Source organism: Sciurus vulgaris (assembly GCF_902686455.1).
Source record: "Sciurus vulgaris genome assembly, chromosome: 5".
NCBI classification, from domain to species: Eukaryota; Metazoa; Chordata; class Mammalia; order Rodentia; family Sciuridae; genus Sciurus; species Sciurus vulgaris.
In genome coordinates, this window is record NC_136465.1 from 129,529,102 (window position 1) to 129,546,395 (window position 17,294).

The 17,294-nt window shown below is 42.0% G+C and overlaps 1 protein-coding gene across 8 annotated transcripts in view; it reads left to right on the top strand.

Annotated features, from left to right (window-relative positions):
* The first annotated feature begins 274 nt into the window (after positions 1 to 274).
* DYRK2 (dual specificity tyrosine phosphorylation regulated kinase 2) overlaps positions 275 to 17,294 on the top strand; it is a 55,986-nt gene continuing 38,966 nt past the window's right edge. For 4 of the 8 annotated variants that reach the window (XR_013764283.1, XR_013764284.1, XR_013764285.1 and 1 more), the window contains exons 1-3: positions 275 to 719; positions 1,343 to 1,491; positions 8,329 to 10,254. Coding sequence is in view for 1 of the 8 variants with exons in the window: in XM_079143052.1 (XP_078999178.1) it covers positions 671 to 719; positions 1,343 to 1,491; positions 8,329 to 9,936 (1,806 nt within the window). In the remaining 7 variants the exon portion in view is untranslated. Of the gene's footprint in view, positions 720 to 1,342; positions 1,492 to 2,659; positions 2,791 to 2,818; positions 3,129 to 8,328; positions 15,933 to 17,294 lie in introns of those variants that run through there. The other 4 variants (XM_079143052.1, XR_013764287.1, XR_013764288.1 and 1 more) reach the window with 4 other exon arrangements.

Genomic DNA, 17,294 nt, shown 5'->3' on the forward strand with positions numbered 1-17,294 from the left:
GGGGAAAAGGTCGTTGGTGGAGAAGCCTACGGGAACAGGGCAGATGGCCAGAGGGGCAGGAGGAGGGCGAGCGGGGGCTGCAGAGTTTTGCAGGAGTAGAAGGGTGGCTATGCGGAGGATCCGGTGGAGAGCTGGGACTCCTGTGGGTGGCTGGGTGGGGGTGGGGTGTGCGTGAGTGTGTGTGGCTGGGGCCGGGGGAGTCCGGGGAGGGGCCTACGGCGGGGGCGGGGCTGCCCTCCTGGGCCGCGGCGCGCGCGGGAGCTGGTGTGTGAGTGTGCGCGGGGGCGCGCGCGCGAGCCCGGGAGGAGGCTCCCGAGCTAGTGGGTCCTCGCGGCACAGCCCGCTCCCCGCGCCCCTATGTGAGGGAATCGGGGAGCCAGCGGTGCGCAGGGGAGGGCGAGGCATGTGCACGGGCCGGGGGGTGCTGCAGCCGCCCGAGGAAGAGGAGGACGGCGGCGGTGAAGAGGAGAGCGGGGGGCTCGCGGCGGCGGGCCCGGGCCGAGGGGATGCAGCGGACTGTGTGTGTCTGGCTGTAGCTGACGCGAGGCGGCGAGGAGGCGTCGGAGACCCGCGTGAGGGGCGGCCAGGAGGCGGCGGCGGCCGCGAGAAGTAGCAGCGGGACCGGCGGCGGAGACGGCAGCCTTGAAATGCATTTTTCTCTCCAGCGGCCATGTTAACCAGGAAACCTTCGGCCGCCGCTCCCGCCGCCTACCCGACCGGTAAGGAGGGCTGTCCCGCCGCGCCGCCCCAGCCGGCCCACAGCCCGCCCCCGGACCAGCTGTGGCGGGGCGGGCAGCCGCTGTCCGCGGGACCTCGAATAAAGTCGGCGGTGAGGTGCGGGAGAGCTCCGGGCGGACCGCGCGCCCTGGCCTCCGCACCGCTGCGCTCATTGTTGCACGCGGGCCCAGGGCGGCCTCGAAGGGAGCCCCCCGCCCCGGCCTGGCTTGACCTGTGAGGGCTCTGACGGGGCTGGCGGGGCCTTCTTCCCTCCAGTCCCAGCTTTGGGAGGCCGTGCGCCCTCCTCAGCCGGCCAACCCCCCCTTCTGGCCGCTGGCCGCCTGCAACGTGGGCCGCGAAGCTCAGGCCCAGCCCGGCTTCCCCGCGGGTCGCGAACTCGCGCGCCGGGGCCCGACTTAACTTTGCAGCTGCCGGAGCCCCGCCCGTGGGTGCGCGCTGGGGAGCCAGTCCCGACGCCCCTTCACTCCCCTGATGCACGTTTTTGCTGTTCCAGTCTCTCTCTCGGTCTTCTGGGAGACAGCATACGCTGCCCATTGGGGTGGGGGATCTGGATGACTCTCTCCCCCCTGACCCTCTTTTGTCTCCTCCCGCGTGTGGCTCCCAGGCCGAGGAGGGGACAGCGCTGTTCGCCAGCTTCAGGCTTCCCCGGGGCTCGGTGCGGGGGCCCCTCGGAGCGGAGTGGGGACCGGCCCGCCCTCCCCCATCGCCCTGCCTCCTCTCCGGGCCAGCAACGCTGCCGCCGCAGCCCACACGGTGAGAACCAGCCCGCGGGCGGCCAGGGGGGTGGGCGGCGGGAGGGCGCCGGGAGGGCGCCTGGCAGAAGCACCGGGCTTGTGGGGTTGTGACTCTGGGACAAGAGAGGGCGAAGTGCGGGCAGCTTCACGCCCCTGGCCTGTGGCCTGTCCTCGACGCCGCCCTCTAACTTGGGCGAGCCAAAGCTGCAGCCACAAAGGAAGATTCGTGGCGTGGGCCCCTCACTTCCCCTCCGGAGCCCGCCCACCCCTGAGATCCTCTTCCTTGGAACTTCTTTTTCGTAGCTTTCCTTCTGTCTTCCCTCTTTTTCATCCTTGCTTTCCAGAGTTCCCTTCCCTGACCCGGTAAACATCCCCCCTCCCCTTGGGTAGTGGGTATTTATAGAAACATATGTGTTGGGGACAGCCAGGCCGCCCTGCCCGGAAAATCGATTCCCCCAAAGAGCCTCTGAGGCCTGGCTCCAGCCAGCAGGGAGCACCACCAATTGTCGCCCGCGTGTGTAAGCATGTTTTATGAGTGCTACAGGTTTGAGCACAGCAGAAATTGTAATTAACATTAACAAAAATAAAAGCCACAGCAGCAGTCAAAACAAAACAAGCCATCCCTGTAGGATTCTCTAGTTGGACATTATTCAAAAGGAAAGGGCCAACTTTGCTTTGTAGGTGGCAAGGAAAGGGTGCCTGACAGGTGTTGTGGCCCCTCCCAGGGCCAAGAGAGAGTGGAGAACCCAGTATGAGACTGGTGACTGCCGAGATCAGCAAGCTGGATTCGACTTAAGCATGGACCTTTTCTCAGCTCCCAGCGATTGCCCTTGGATGGTGACTGGCATCCTAGAGGAGGTTTGCTCTTGGAGGAGGTGATGGTTTTATAGATCTTTTTCCTAGTTGGATCTTCCAGATGAGCCCCCTAAGGTGGTTTTGTGTGAGGGATGCTCAGTGGCAGGGATATGGTTTTGTTTTCTACGTGAAAGTTGAATTCCTGTAGAAAAGGACATTTGTAGGCTGTGGAGGATCAACTCTGGAGCTCATGTGTTCTGGGGAAATCTGTTTATTCCAGGAAAAATTGTGAGTGGATGTCTGGGCTGGAGTTATTCCTGTTAGACTTGGAGGGAGGGAGGGAGGAAGGGAGGAAGAGAGAGAGAGAGAGATTTCAGAGGAAACATTTCTTGTTAATCATTCTCTCTCTCTCTCTCTCTCTCTTTTTTTTTTTTTCTTTCTGACATGTCTAGTCCCAGGGGCTAGGAATTCACTACAGATATTAACTGTGTTGGACTGTTGATGGGAGGGAGAGAATCTGCAGGTAGGATGAATAATTCTGTGTATTGCCCTTGAATGTTCTTGTCACAGATATTTCAGTTAAGGGACTGCCATTGGTTTTAGGATTCGGATTTTTTTGTTTGGTTTAGAATCATCTGACAGTTTGGAAAATATAACATCCAGTTTTTTTCCATGTGTTGATGTAATCACATGACATGATGTGAACTGGGAAAGAATACTTGGTTTGCAACTGGATTCCACTCTTTTAAGGATGGGCTTAGCTTGATCAGTGCCTCTTTGCCATTGAAATACGTGATGAAATTAGAGAAAACAAAATCTCCAGTGGAGGAATAGCCTGTTGTGTGCCAGAAACGCGAAGATGTGAGTGTATTTCCCAGTGCTTCTAATGATAAATGTCTGTATTTTGCTGTCTGTATAAATATGCCTGGTTTACTTGATTTTAGCTTAAGTCTAAACTTCAGTGTGCTGTTAATTATTAGATGGTTGGTTTTGAAAATGTGAATTTGGGTTTCGAATGTTGTTTAGTTTTGATACTATATGTATAACATCACAGATTTCATAGAATAAGAAAGGTTAAAGTGACCCAGTTTATGGGACCCTATTCCTTCATTTTTAGATGAAGATGCAGACTCCACAAAAATAACTGGTTTGGTCAACATTCCCTAGCCAGCTCATATCAATACATATTGTACAGTCCCAAACCCTCCTGAGTCTGGTTTTAATATATTGCCTGGCACTATTAAATCTAGGAAATTGTATTAGCTATGTTATAAATGCAAGAACCTTTGCAGATTCATATTCCCATATGTCTGTCAATTTTTTATAAGATTTTTAGTTTTAATTCCAGAGCAATTACACTTGGAAGAATTATTTCAGAATGAGTGGGGAGAAAAGGGCATTAAGGAGAGAAAAATGATCTTGTCATAGGAATTTGCCCATATTTTCCCTTATAAATGATATAGTAGACAGGTAAATAGGTGATTATAAAGATTATGATTCTTTTTAAAATTTTTTTATTGTTTCATTGTACATGACAGAATGCATTTATACATTTTGATAAATCATGCATAAATGGAGTATAGTAAGATTATGATTCTTAGAATTTCCCATTGCCCATTGTTTTCTGTCTCCTTTTATCTTTTTATACTATACTAATTTAGTTTATTTGTCTTTTAAAGTATACCCAGTACTTATCTTGATTCCCATTTTTTTAAAAAATATAGTATGGGAATATTAATATATTTAGTTTATAAAATTCCAAAATACTGAAATTTATCACTTTCATGACTTTTAAATGTTGAAAGCACTCTCCAGTTATCTTTATAAAATAATTGGGATTAAATAATGAAAATTCATATTTTAAAAATAATGTTTGGAAGCAGAACAGGTTAATGTTTGACTCAAGGCTACAGGGGCTGTCTGTGCTTGGGAGGAGTTCACATCCTGTCTTTAGACTCAGATTTATTCCCATAACAGTACACACAATAGTTCTAGGATGACTTTGGAGAAGTTTGTAAACCCCTGAAGATAGTAGTGCAGTAAAAAATTTGTCCTATTTTCATTGGAAGGGATTAAAGTTACCAAACTTGTTAGACTGTTGTTCTTACATGACTTTTAATACTGAAATATTTCATGGTCAAAGGAAACTGTTGTAGGTTCTTCTAATTTAACTCATCACTTGTGGGTATTTTTAATCATTCAACCTATGTTTTTAAATGTGACACATGCTGTGCTAGACATTAGCAAATCAAATAGGAATAAGCCAAAATCTCAGCCTTCAGAGACTCAAGTGGGAGTGAGAGGGTTTTAATGACCTTAAGTTTATGATGTACTCCTGGCATATGTATTCTGGAAATGTTCTGGTTTTTCTAATTCTTTACCCCCGACCCCCACCTTTGTAGATCTGTTAATTGTGCTTTTGAGTTTGGCTGTGATTTCAGAGTCCTACAGCGTTCTAGGCTCAAAATTCTTTGACTCGCTCTCACTTGAATCCCTTTAATGTCTGAAAAGTGTAAGGTTTCACATGTGGCTTTTAGGTGTTTAGTTGATGTCTGGTACAGGTCCTTTTTAACCAACTGTCCTCAGCCTCCAAGTCTGTGCTAATGTACTGAAAGTGTAACATTTTGAGACTTAAGTCATCAGGGATGTTTCCTAATGCCCTGGGCATTGACTTCATGTTTCTTTTTGAAGGTACAAAATATATTTCTCAAGAATAACCCCCAAGAAATAAATATTCATTAAGTGCTTATTGTATATCTGAGTTTATATTAAGAGGGACTTACAAAGATAAGAGGCGAACCTGCCTTGAAATTACTCGCAGTCAATTCCAGGTGGGAACATCTGATGTTAAAACATTTGCAGTAGAATGAAGTAAGTGTTATTAATAATATAACAGAGCATTGTAAGTACAGAAAGAGCTGTTTAGTAGGTCAGGAAAGTGAGAGTTAAACCAGGCATTGAAAAGTGAGTAGGAGTTTATCACCTAGACAATGGAAGGAGATTCCATATAGCATCTGAAAAGGACAGTAATAATAACTTTCACTTGCTGAATACTTTATACATACTTTTTAATCCTCCTAGTAGCACTAATGAGGTTGCTCTGTTACCTTCTCTCTGAAGACAAGGACAGTGAGGTTCAGAGACATTAATTGCCCAAGTTCACATGGTTGGTAAATGGTGGAGCTGGATTCATTTTATGTGTGTCTTACTGGAAATCCTTGGGCTCCTACAAAATGTGACCTCACCGAAAGCAAAGTAGCATAAAAATACTTGGTGTTTTCATGGGTCTTGGGGAATTCAGTTTTGTTCCTCTTAGCTGAGTGGCAGTGACTAGACTGCTGAAGGGCTTAGATTTTTGAGGCTGTACATTTTAAGGCCTTGTGTTCTCACTGGTAAGTTGCATTAGCTGTGGAAATGGGAAATAACTGTGAGCCTTGAGCAAAAGCAAGAGCACTCGGATTGATGCTTGTAAATGTAACTGTAAAGACGTTATGAAGAAGAGACTTGGAAAATTCCATTCTGAGAAGAAAGGATACATGTTATGAAGCTGCTTCAGATGTCCTAGTGAAAGGCAATGGGGTATATTTAGGATGCTTATGGAAAAGTTATTTATAGATAAACGTGGCCAGGCCTCACAGTGTTTTGGGAAGATGGATGGGGGTGCCAAGAGGGTTTTCCAGGTGTGTCACTTCCAGGTGTACAACTGAGTGACTACGGAGTTGGAGTCTCTTGTTTGTCAAAAATTGAGGATTGTGAAAAGAGAAAAACATTTTGGCAGAAAAATCACAAGTTGAGTTTGACTTGCCTCTGAAAGAGCTGAATAGCAGTTGGATGAAGATCGTTAGCTCTGGAGACATGGATTCTGCAGGTCTGAACTAGAGAAGATAGGGCAGACATCAGCCCATGAGTGATGCTAAAGCCCTGGCTGTGGTCAGGATCAACCAGGGAGTTGTAGGAGTGAGCAACCAAGAGAACTGAGCCTCGAGCCCCAAAGAACCTTGGAACCAACCTAAGGACAGGCAAACTGACAGTTGATACTACCAAAGCAGACCAAGAGGAAGCGGTTGGAGAGGTACAAGATGGTCTAGTTCATGGACAAACTCTAGCTCACTGAAATGTTTGTGATCACTTTTTGAAGTATGTGAAACATAAAAAATGCCACAGCAAAAATTAGAGTGAATTTCTGAAGCTCAAAAAAATGATGGCTATCATTTTAGGAATCCTTAAACTTGCAAGGTTAATGTAGCCGTAAGCTTAATGAAGCTTTTCTTATAGCATGTATGTAAGTAATGTATACTTTCATCCTGCCCTTAGGAGAATAGTTGTATAGGAGGGATATGTTTTGAATTCCAGGTGTTTTAGTGCTAATGATTGACAGACCATAGTGTAAAGGAAGGGATGCAGAGAAACAGGTTTGGGAAGAAAAGCAGTGAAGACTGTATTACTTTTATACATGCCTAAGGCTTTCCTAATGCATTTTTATGGACTACCCTGCTTTTGGTGTAGAATGAAGATGAACTAACCTGTCCAGTCACCCTAATAGAATATAAGGTCACCTAGCATGGAATATCATCTCTGAGTTTAATGAAAGAGCTCAACTATAAGTCTTAGGTAAATCTCTCTGAGAAATTAGATCCCTGAATCTATAAAGTCATAGACAGGTTCAACTACTGCCTTCTAATCTACTTTAGAAGCATGCAGTTTTCAGATAATCATAACACATGGGATATGTCGGCTGAAGAAAATCGAAAGGGCTTGATCTTCTAGTAGGAAGGATTTGAAATTTCAGTTTATAATCTCAGTGTTCCCAGACCATTTCTTGAATTACTGTGTTACAGCTACAGAGTACTTTTTTCCTAGAAGTATAAAAAGCTCCAAAGGTAGGCTTTAGCAGGGGATGATAGAAAAAATACTGATGACAGAGGCCTTCAGCTAGTTTATTATAAACTCCTGAAGGACACCCACACTCCTAGTTTTGTGGTCAGACCTCTGGCAATACCAGAGTTGAATGAATGAGGCGGATTGTGAATGATAAGTTGATCTTTGAGATTTCATATAAAAATCACCTAGTAAGCTCTTTTGAAGGAAATCAGGCATGTTCTCAGAAGGCCTAGGCCTCTTGGTTTACCAGATCAATTTGTTTAGATAGGACTGTTCAGGGATGCATCTGTGCCTCAAATAGCAATGGCTACTTTGTATTCCCTGTTGGAAAGCTGAGAATCTCAGCAGCCATAGAAATGCTTACTTTCTGAGAGCAGAGCCATTGACCAAAGCAAGGCCCCAAACATTGTGTTGGTTGCTTGGTTTGATGGGCTGAATGGCCTTAAATGGTCATTATAGTCAGGAAAGCCCAGAAACTTTTAAAAATAGATCAGAGGCTTACAAGATAACTATGGTGCAAATCTTTGTGAGGATCTTTCAAGCAATGTTTTTCTTTGTCACTAAATCAAATATATGTTCCTAGATTTCCAAGGAGAAGGGAACACGGGTGATTAAGCAGTTTTGGAATAGATCTAGATATTGGAGAAATGGTATGTGACTCTCATCCTCATGTTATAAAGAAGCTGCTGTGTGGGGTGTGGAAGATGCTGTGATCTGGGGGTTGGGAGCCTGTGTAAACTCTGATGTGCTAATGCTTTTCCTGTGTCCAGTGTCATTTTTATGTCGAGTATGCATTGAGTGGAACACTTAACGATGGGCCAGTACTAAATGTTAGGTTTAGAATGATGAACAAGAAAGATTAGTCTTTACCTCCATGAAGAACTTACTGTAAGGACTCCAACTTTGTAGAGCAGACTGCTTGTGTGTGTCAGTCATGTTTTTTAGCCTTACTCAGTCACCTTAGCTCTTTTTCTTTATTTGCATCAGAGCCTGTTAGCATCATCTCCAGTCTCTGTCAGTGTGTTCATGGGGTCCCTCCATTTAGTAAAACTGATTCTGCCTGTGGATTCAAATGGAGGTGGATTTTGTAAAGGTGGGGGATGGTGACTGACTTATGAAATCTCACATCTGAACAGGCAGAGCTGTTCCATTCTATTTATGTTTCCTGTCTCAATTCCAGATTGGTGGCAGTAAGCACACAATGAATGATCACCTGCATGTTAGCAGCCACAGCCACGGACAGATCCAGGTTCAGCAGCTGTTTGAGGATAACAGTAACAAGCGGACCGTGCTCACGACACAACCAAATGGGCTTACAACAATGGGCAAAACAGGCTTGCCAGTGGTGCCAGAGCGGCAGCTGGATAGCATTCACAGACGGCAGGGGAGCTCCACCTCTCTGAAGTCTATGGAAGGCATGGGGAAGGTAAAAGCCACCCCCATGACTCCTGAACAAGCAATGAAGCAATACATGCAAAAATTAACAGCCTTCGAACACCATGAGATTTTTAGCTACCCTGAAATATATTTCTTGGGTCCAAATGCAAAGAAGCGCCAGGGTATGACAGGTGGACCCAACAATGGTGGCTATGATGACGACCAGGGATCATATGTGCAGGTGCCCCATGATCATGTGGCTTACAGGTACGAGGTCCTCAAGGTCATTGGAAAGGGGAGCTTTGGTCAGGTGGTCAAGGCCTATGATCACAAAGTCCACCAGCATGTGGCCCTGAAGATGGTGCGGAATGAAAAGCGCTTTCACCGGCAGGCAGCAGAGGAGATCCGAATCCTGGAACACCTGCGGAAGCAGGACAAAGACAACACCATGAACGTCATACACATGTTGGAGAATTTCACCTTCCGCAACCACATCTGCATGACGTTTGAACTGCTGAGTATGAACCTCTATGAGCTCATCAAGAAGAATAAATTCCAGGGCTTCAGCCTGCCTTTGGTCCGCAAATTTGCTCACTCGATTCTGCAGTGCTTGGATGCTTTACACAAAAACAGAATAATTCACTGTGACCTTAAGCCCGAGAACATTTTGTTAAAGCAGCAGGGTAGAAGCAGTATTAAAGTGATTGATTTTGGCTCCAGTTGTTATGAGCATCAGCGTGTCTACACATACATCCAGTCACGGTTTTACCGGGCTCCGGAAGTGATACTTGGGGCCAGATATGGCATGCCCATTGATATGTGGAGCCTGGGCTGCATTTTAGCAGAGCTCCTGACAGGTTACCCCCTCCTGCCTGGGGAGGATGAAGGGGACCAGCTGGCCTGTATGATTGAACTGTTGGGCATGCCTTCCCAGAAACTGCTGGACGCATCCAAACGAGCCAAAAATTTTGTGAGCTCCAAGGGTTATCCCCGTTACTGCACTGTCACGACCCTTTCAGATGGTTCTGTGGTCCTCAATGGAGGCCGTTCCCGGAGGGGGAAACTGAGGGGCCCACCGGAGAGCAGAGAGTGGGGAAATGCACTGAAGGGATGTGATGATCCCCTTTTCCTTGACTTCTTAAAACAGTGTTTAGAATGGGATCCTGCCGTTCGCATGACCCCGGGCCAGGCTTTACGGCACCCCTGGCTGAGGAGGCGGTTGCCAAAGCCTCCCACTGGGGAGAAGACTTCAGTGAAAAGGATAAGCGAGAGCACTGGTGCTATCACGTCGATTTCCAAGTTACCTCCACCTTCCAGCTCAGCTTCTAAACTGAGGACTAATTTGGCACAAATGACAGATGCCAATGGGAATATTCAGCAGAGGACAGTGTTGCCAAAACTCGTTAGCTGAGCTTGAGTCCCCCCCGATGCTGGTAATCTGAAAGATACGACATAGCTGAGCCTTATTGGGTTGAAAAGGAGTAGCTCAGACCTGTTTTTATTTGCTCAATAACTCGACTCATTTGTATCTTTTCAGCACTTAATTTTAATGTAAGAAAGTTGTTTGTTTTGTTTTTATAAAATACATGGGGACAATGCTTTAAGTTTTTATACTTTCTGAAACTTTTTGTTTTCTACAAGTACGATGAGCCTTACTGTATTTAGTGTGGCGGAGTAATAACATCAGTGGCAGGCCATTGATTACTTCATGACTGCTGCGCATTTACAGGTTGGTCAAAGACATTCACTATGTTTTTATGGTTTATATTATATTCTCTCATTCTCTCTCCACGCGCCAGGTTCATGCAGAGGTGTAGCATGTCCTGCTTCCTTTTTCCATAAATTAATCTGGGTGGTAGTGATGGTGGGAGGACAATGGTCAGGATGAAAATGATATTCTAAGAAAAACTGCACCTTAAGAGATTTTGTTCCTGAAGTAATAATCAATTACAAAGTAAGATCCCCAAGTTTTAAATTGCCCAGTTAGCATTCTGACATTTTAAAAGCTGGCAAGGCAGCATTTTGGTGGCTAAGTGGAAACGGAAACGTGTGTGTTCCTCCAAATTTTCTACTCTGATCGGCAAGCTGTTTTGTCAGGAAGCCTCCTATTACAAGATTGGTTATGCACCTAATTTTAGAAATGTATTCCATGACTGTTCCTCACTTCTCTGCTCTTCTCTCTGTTCCTCTTTCACCACACATCTGTTATCTGCATTTAGTTTGTCTTCTTCCTTCAGCTGTATATCCCAGACTGTTAATTCAGAAAGAGACATCTCAGCTGTATGATTGTGACCATCTCTTCATATTCCAATTTTAAAAAGAACAGCAGTCCAGCTACTGAAGGTGGGAATTTCCATAGTTCCAAAGAAGATTTAGCAGGTTGGAGTGAGTTCACACATTTCAGGTGCCACTGCAAGGTTCCCTTAGCCTGGGAAAGTATCAACTCTATTTAAAAAAAAAAGAAAAAGAAAAGAAACAGTAGGGTTGAAAACCCTCTTGGTGAACAGAAATCACTGTGGCCGTTCAGTAAGGCCAGCTTTAACAACGCATTTAAAGGAAGAGAAATTCAACCTCAAGTTAAATGGTTTGACTTATTCTTTGCATCTTTAGAAGAACCACAGAATTTGCATTCCTCTATTTTATTTTACTTTCTTTTGGATTGCACTGATTGTTTTTGTGGGAATGACACTTTACCTGGGAAAGTAACCGAGAGTTAGGTAAAAGAATATTTTCTTCTCTGAATAATAATTATTTTCACAGTGAAAATTTCAGTATTTTATCACTAATGTATGAGCAGTGATATATATCAATTTCAAGGCACGTGGAAAAATTTTTTAGTATGTGCAATTTAATATAGAAAGATTTCTGCCTGTTTGGACAATAGGTTTGGGGTAGTATAAATTAGGATAAATAACCTTTTATATGCACAGATATTATTGTATTGCCTGTAAATTGAATTACAAGTACTTAAAGCATGGTCCCCAGTGAGGCCAAGAAAGTTTCCGGTTAAGTTCTTTTAATATGAATCCTACAGTTTTCTCTTACTTTAAGATAAAAAAATTGTAGTTTTGAAAAAAAAAAAAAATTTTACTTATCTTGAGGCTTTGCTGGTTGATGGTGGAAAAATATGCTCAGGAAATATTTCAGATATTTGCCAAAAAACAGTAATAAGATTAGCTTATTAATAAAATAGTGATATTGATATTTCCTTTACTATTTAAAGGTGTCACTGATAAATTAATTTGTACTTCTGTATTTAGAAATTATAGCTTATTTCCCCTAGTCAAATTCTTTAGCATATTGTACACATTTATGTGTAATCTGTGAAAGTGCAATAATATGTTAGTAAGTTGCATTTTAAATAATGCTCATGTGATGAAACCCCCAATCAGTGGTTTATAGGACTTAAACATTTGTGTATTTATTGAGATTTTGGCTTAAAGGCTTAAGAAGTGTAAGACTTGGTTTGGTGACTTTGTAAAACCATGAGTCTCTTAATGATGGTTAGCTTCTTGAGGTCATTAAAATAAATAGAAACACATAAAGGTCACTTTCCCCTTACAATTCTCCTCTTCCATTTCCACTCTCATTTTTACATTGGCTCAAATATGTGATACTGAGCCTGCCATTATTTATTTCCCTATAAGATCATTATACATATGAAAACTTATATTAAATAGTAAAAATATGTTTATCTTTTTCCCACCACACAAAACTGGTTCTTAAGATGCCAGCAATGCATTTGTGACTATCTTTATTCACAAATGCAACCGGAAACTTTTAAGCCAAACTATAATGTGCAGTGCTATGGGGCTTTTTTTTTTTTTTTTTCCCTTCTTACCCAAATACAGTGGAAGTTTCTATATTCATGAGAGCCACCACGTGTCAGCATTTAGTGACAGAGCTGCTTTTAAAAAATTCTAGTTTGATTATACTATCAGATAAAGAAAAATCTTGCATCTTCGTGATTTACAAAACCTAAAAAATAAAGGGCTCTGCTAGGCTACTAGGGGTCGGCTTGGAAACAGTCCTTAGTCTCACAGGTTACCATTGTCTAGGGATGTCTAAGCTGTTGTCAGATGTAGGAATAGCACAGTGTCGTCTTGTCTTCGGTTGCAGTCTCATTTGGCTCTGTTTCTTGCACCACCAGAGTGTTCATTGCCACTTAAGTGTATTGCTACAACGGTGGAACAACAGTGATGCAAGACTGTGTAGATTAACAGTAGAGGAGAAATTGTGCCCTTAGTGTTAACAATGTGCCTTTTGTTCTGAATGCCATGTTGTAGGGCATGCATTTTTTGGCCTCTTTAACTCTTTGAATGCTAGGCAGTAAGGATGGAACCCACCTCTGCAAAATTACATCTGTCTTAACTATCTAGTTACAGGCCTTAATAGAAACCATAAGGCGTGAATCATCATCGGATGTTGAACAAGATAACCATTGACTAGTTACACAGGGAATTCCTGTGTTTAAGGGGTTAAAGATGTCCTTTGTTGTATCTTAACATCAGACTGATTTTTTAAAGGATATTTTTTTGTTATGCTAACACTAGACAAAAATCAACTGTATTTGTAAAAATTTACCTCAAACCATTTAATTTTATAGTGTGATTAATCCCAGGGCATTTGGTATGAACCAAAGTGCATTCCTTTTATATGTGCCTGGCTCTAGTAAGGATGGCCAGGGATTTTTACAATATGGGTGCAAGGCACTTAAGCCACTTTTAAACTTAATGGGTGGTTTGGAGTCATATTAAATGACTCCTTCAGAATGTTAGAAAACACTTTAGGCATCAGTAGCATTGGGCCATATTGGAATCTTAAAATACAAGTGTGAATTATTTTAAAGAGAGCATTCATTTTTGTAATTTTTTTCATCAAGAATATTTCTGGTAAGCAGAAGACTTTTTAAAAATCTGATTTGGTTGGTAAAGGTTTTAATATTGCCCAACATAATGCTGTGGTAGCATTTAAAAAACAAGTATTTGTGAACTCTTTGTTTCTTAGGGGCTTGTACATCTCTCTGCTATGGACATATAAAAAATTAATTGTAATTATACTCAGCTCAACTGCTACAGTTATGTCTAGGCAGTGGCTTGGGTTTTTATCGAGCAACAACTTAGACACGTGACTGTAATATGCTGCAACTGTGTGTACTGAAAATATGTGAAAATGGTTGAATGTGGACTGTGTATATATGTATGTAAAAATTTCTGTGAGATGCTGCTGTCGCCACTTAACATGAAATATGTTCTAGTGGATTTTAATCCTAGTGGCCAGTTCTATGATACTGTATGTATTGTACAGCTGATGACAGGAGTAAGACTGTTTAGTGAATATTTGTTAAATTTTATTGTTGTGGCCAGAGATAATTTCAGAATAAAATTTTAATGTCCTACCTTACTTTTCTCCCCTTTTCTAACTATAATTTAACTCCTGATCTATTGCTGGTATCATTCTTGGTCTGCTAGTCTAGAGAGTTTAGAATGTTAAGCAGGTAGTTCTGTATCAGTGACTTGAAAAGTTAAAATAGTCCATTCTACTAGTTTGTTCATCAGCAATAATTTATTAGTTCAATAGAGATGTGCAAACTCCAGGTAAGAGAGACTAAAGTTTAATACACAGTTCTTGATGTTTTCAGAATATTCTAATTCTTTACCGTTAATGTTTTCATGTTAATTTTTTACATGGTGTCAGCTATATTCTACCATGCTTAGAGCCTCAAATTTTTTTTTCTTTTTTCTTTTTTCTTTGTTTTTTAAATGCTCCGGAGTGGCAGTTAATCTATGGGGACAGTCTGTCAGTTCTTCCCCACCAGTCTTCATTCTTTCTAGTGCACAAGTTATGGTAAATTATTATTGTGTGCTCTCCCTAGCTCCACCTCATGCTTTTTAATGTGAATGCTTTTGCAGTTTTTGTACTTGGTGTTCTCTGTAGTTCACATTTTGGGGTTTTAGTGCCTCTTGTCATGCCTGGGTTGGAACTAAGGCCTGTGAACTGCAACTGGCTCATGGTGTGTCAAGTTCAGTTAACACCAAGCTAAGAGTTTACTTACAGATGACAGCGAGCAGATGCTCTGGTAATTTGTCAGACATTGCAGGGATATTATGTAGACAAATATTTCCCTCATGTGGAAAGAACTACCTCACATTTGTATTTACATCCCTCCTGCCACCAGCAGCCGAGGAATTACTTTGTGTGTTTTCCTGCATCAGTAATGGGATTTGCTCAAACAGGGGAATAGTATGAGAGTTCCTCAGCCCAGGTTTTGTCTTAGTATAAGCTATGCCATAGATTTCCATTTTTGTTTATTTTGCTTTTCAAGGTTTATACCCAGTGCAAACAACAAAAACAAAAGAAACAAAAGACCCAAAAAACAAACCCAACTAATTAGACAACCTAAAACAAAACAAGACAATTAGAAATAAAATTTTAAGAGATGAGCGTTACATATAAAGTTGGAAGTTAGTGCTAAAGCAGCAATTTTTCAAACATATTATCCCCATCTGACTTCAGGGAGATTGTAGTTCCCACTCTCTTTTATCAAATCTTTCGGAGCTCTTTCTGAAATTGATAAGTGTTATATTCTGTTTGAATCTCTATAATTTCCCTTTTGGAATCAACAGCTATACACATATTTTTGGAAATTCAAAGTTTCCATCAAACCAGCTCTAGAGTATGTTCCTAGCTGAGGTTGATACTGAGTCCTTTAAAAGGGGGAAATTGGTTTGATTATTTTTTGTTTTGGCAAGAAAATTGAGAGGGATCTGAAGAAAGGTTATTTGTAGTATTGTTCCAATGTTTTGTTTAAGTTTGAATTACATTGAATTTCTGTTGGGCCATTAGTCAAATAAACACTTCTCCTTAGTGATACTTAATGCAGTCCCAAATGGAAAATGACTGCCAGTGTGTGGTACACACGTAGGAGAACTGCATCTCCCTGCAAAGTCTTTGTGTACTTGGTTAGACTGTTTGCTATGATCATATTCTTAATATATGTGGAGTATTTCATTTATGGGAGAAAGACAGAATTGCCATTTCCTTGCAGAGGAAGTTTAGTGAGGAAGCTAATGAGTTGATATTTACTTTTCTGAAGAAAGCTGACATTTTAGGAGTATTAACTATCCATCCACGTAAAGGAGCAGCAAGGATATGCTATGACCAGATCAGGTGTTCCAGAGAGCACTGCTCCTTAGGAAGGAAGGTGCCACAGATCTCATGGTGCCCTGTGGACCTCCATTCATCCTCACATGCTCTTTTGAGCTATTATTATCCTCACTTGATACTTGAAGGAACTAACGTGACTGGCTTCAAAGTGACTGTAAAAACTACGAAATTTGGGGTCCAGGTTTTAATCAGGTAATTTTGGTCTTGGACATTAAAGGAAAATTCCAAAGCACCTATTGCCACCTATTGCACAAAAAATTTAGAAGGAGGAAGGGAATGTGTGCCAGCAATGGGTAGAAACTACAAAAAAAAAAAAAAAAAAAGGACTAGAGCATCCTCTTTCTCTTCAGGGGCACCCAGTAATGTTAAATGCACTTGTATACACCCTTGGTATATTTATAGAAGAGTAACTTACCTTGCCATTTAAGGGGAGGTAATTATTGTAGCTTATTCTTTATTTTCTGTGTTCTTAAAATGTTTTTTTTTTTTTTAACATTTGAGTGTATGAAAATATTTTTTGACACTACTAATTCTCAGGGATTAAAAGTTAAATTTTACTGACTGTAGCAGTAGGTGAATCTTACATTCAAACTTACTCAGGTTTCCTATCATATGCCTCTATATTTAAGAAAATATAGAATGCCTGCCAGGGAAATATATAAAAATAAAAATTTCAGATACAATTTTAAAATACCAAATTGTAAATAAACCAGTTTTACAAACTAAAATATTGTGTCTTTCCTTGCGTTATATCCCAAATTATTTCCCCTCCTGAGTTTTAGGTCTTTTAAATATCAAGACTGTTTCTTCATTTGTAAAAATGAAGTGTGCTATTTGTAAACCAAAGCCCAAGGAATAGGCCCAGATCACTTAAGTAAAAGATTATTGAATTGTTTTCAGTTGTTTGGGGGGAAACATAATTAATTATAAACAATTTATGTAGAACTTAAGTAAATTTAAGTGTATGAGTAAATTTGGGCTAATTCATCATGCTTTTACTTGAAGAAGAATACAGTCCTTAATTTCCCCTTTCCCTAGAATTCAATTCATTGGAATTTTGGCTTGGGTAGGCTTAAATTTAAAAAGTAATAGAATCGTATTAACATCTATTGCAGATGTCATTCATTTGCCAAATATTTATTTAATTCCTAGTACATGCCAAGTTCTGTTGTAGACACTCAGAATACATAATGGTGAGCAAAACAGACATGGTTCTTGTCTTAAGGGAGTTTTTAGATTGGTTGGGAAGGCAGGCATTATATAAATCATTATATGAGCAAAGACATAATTGCTGATGTAATAAGTGCTGTGAAGGAAATGCACGTGGTGTTGAGTATACACAGTGGCAGAGGTGGTGGTTGTGTGGTTCCAGGGTGGCTTCCCTAGGAAATAGCTTTCGAACAGAGGAAGGAAAAGCAGGCAGCTAGAGGAAGCTAGGTGAGCAATTGGAGTGTGACATGCAGCTGGTAGGTAGTTGGGCACCAGGACATGGCAGGCCCTATTAAAGATTTTGGTCTTTGTCTTATGTGCAAGGCAACAAGCAAGGGATTTTAAGGAGAAAAAAAAAAAAAAAATGCTGTAAGCCTCTTGGCTCTCCCTGGC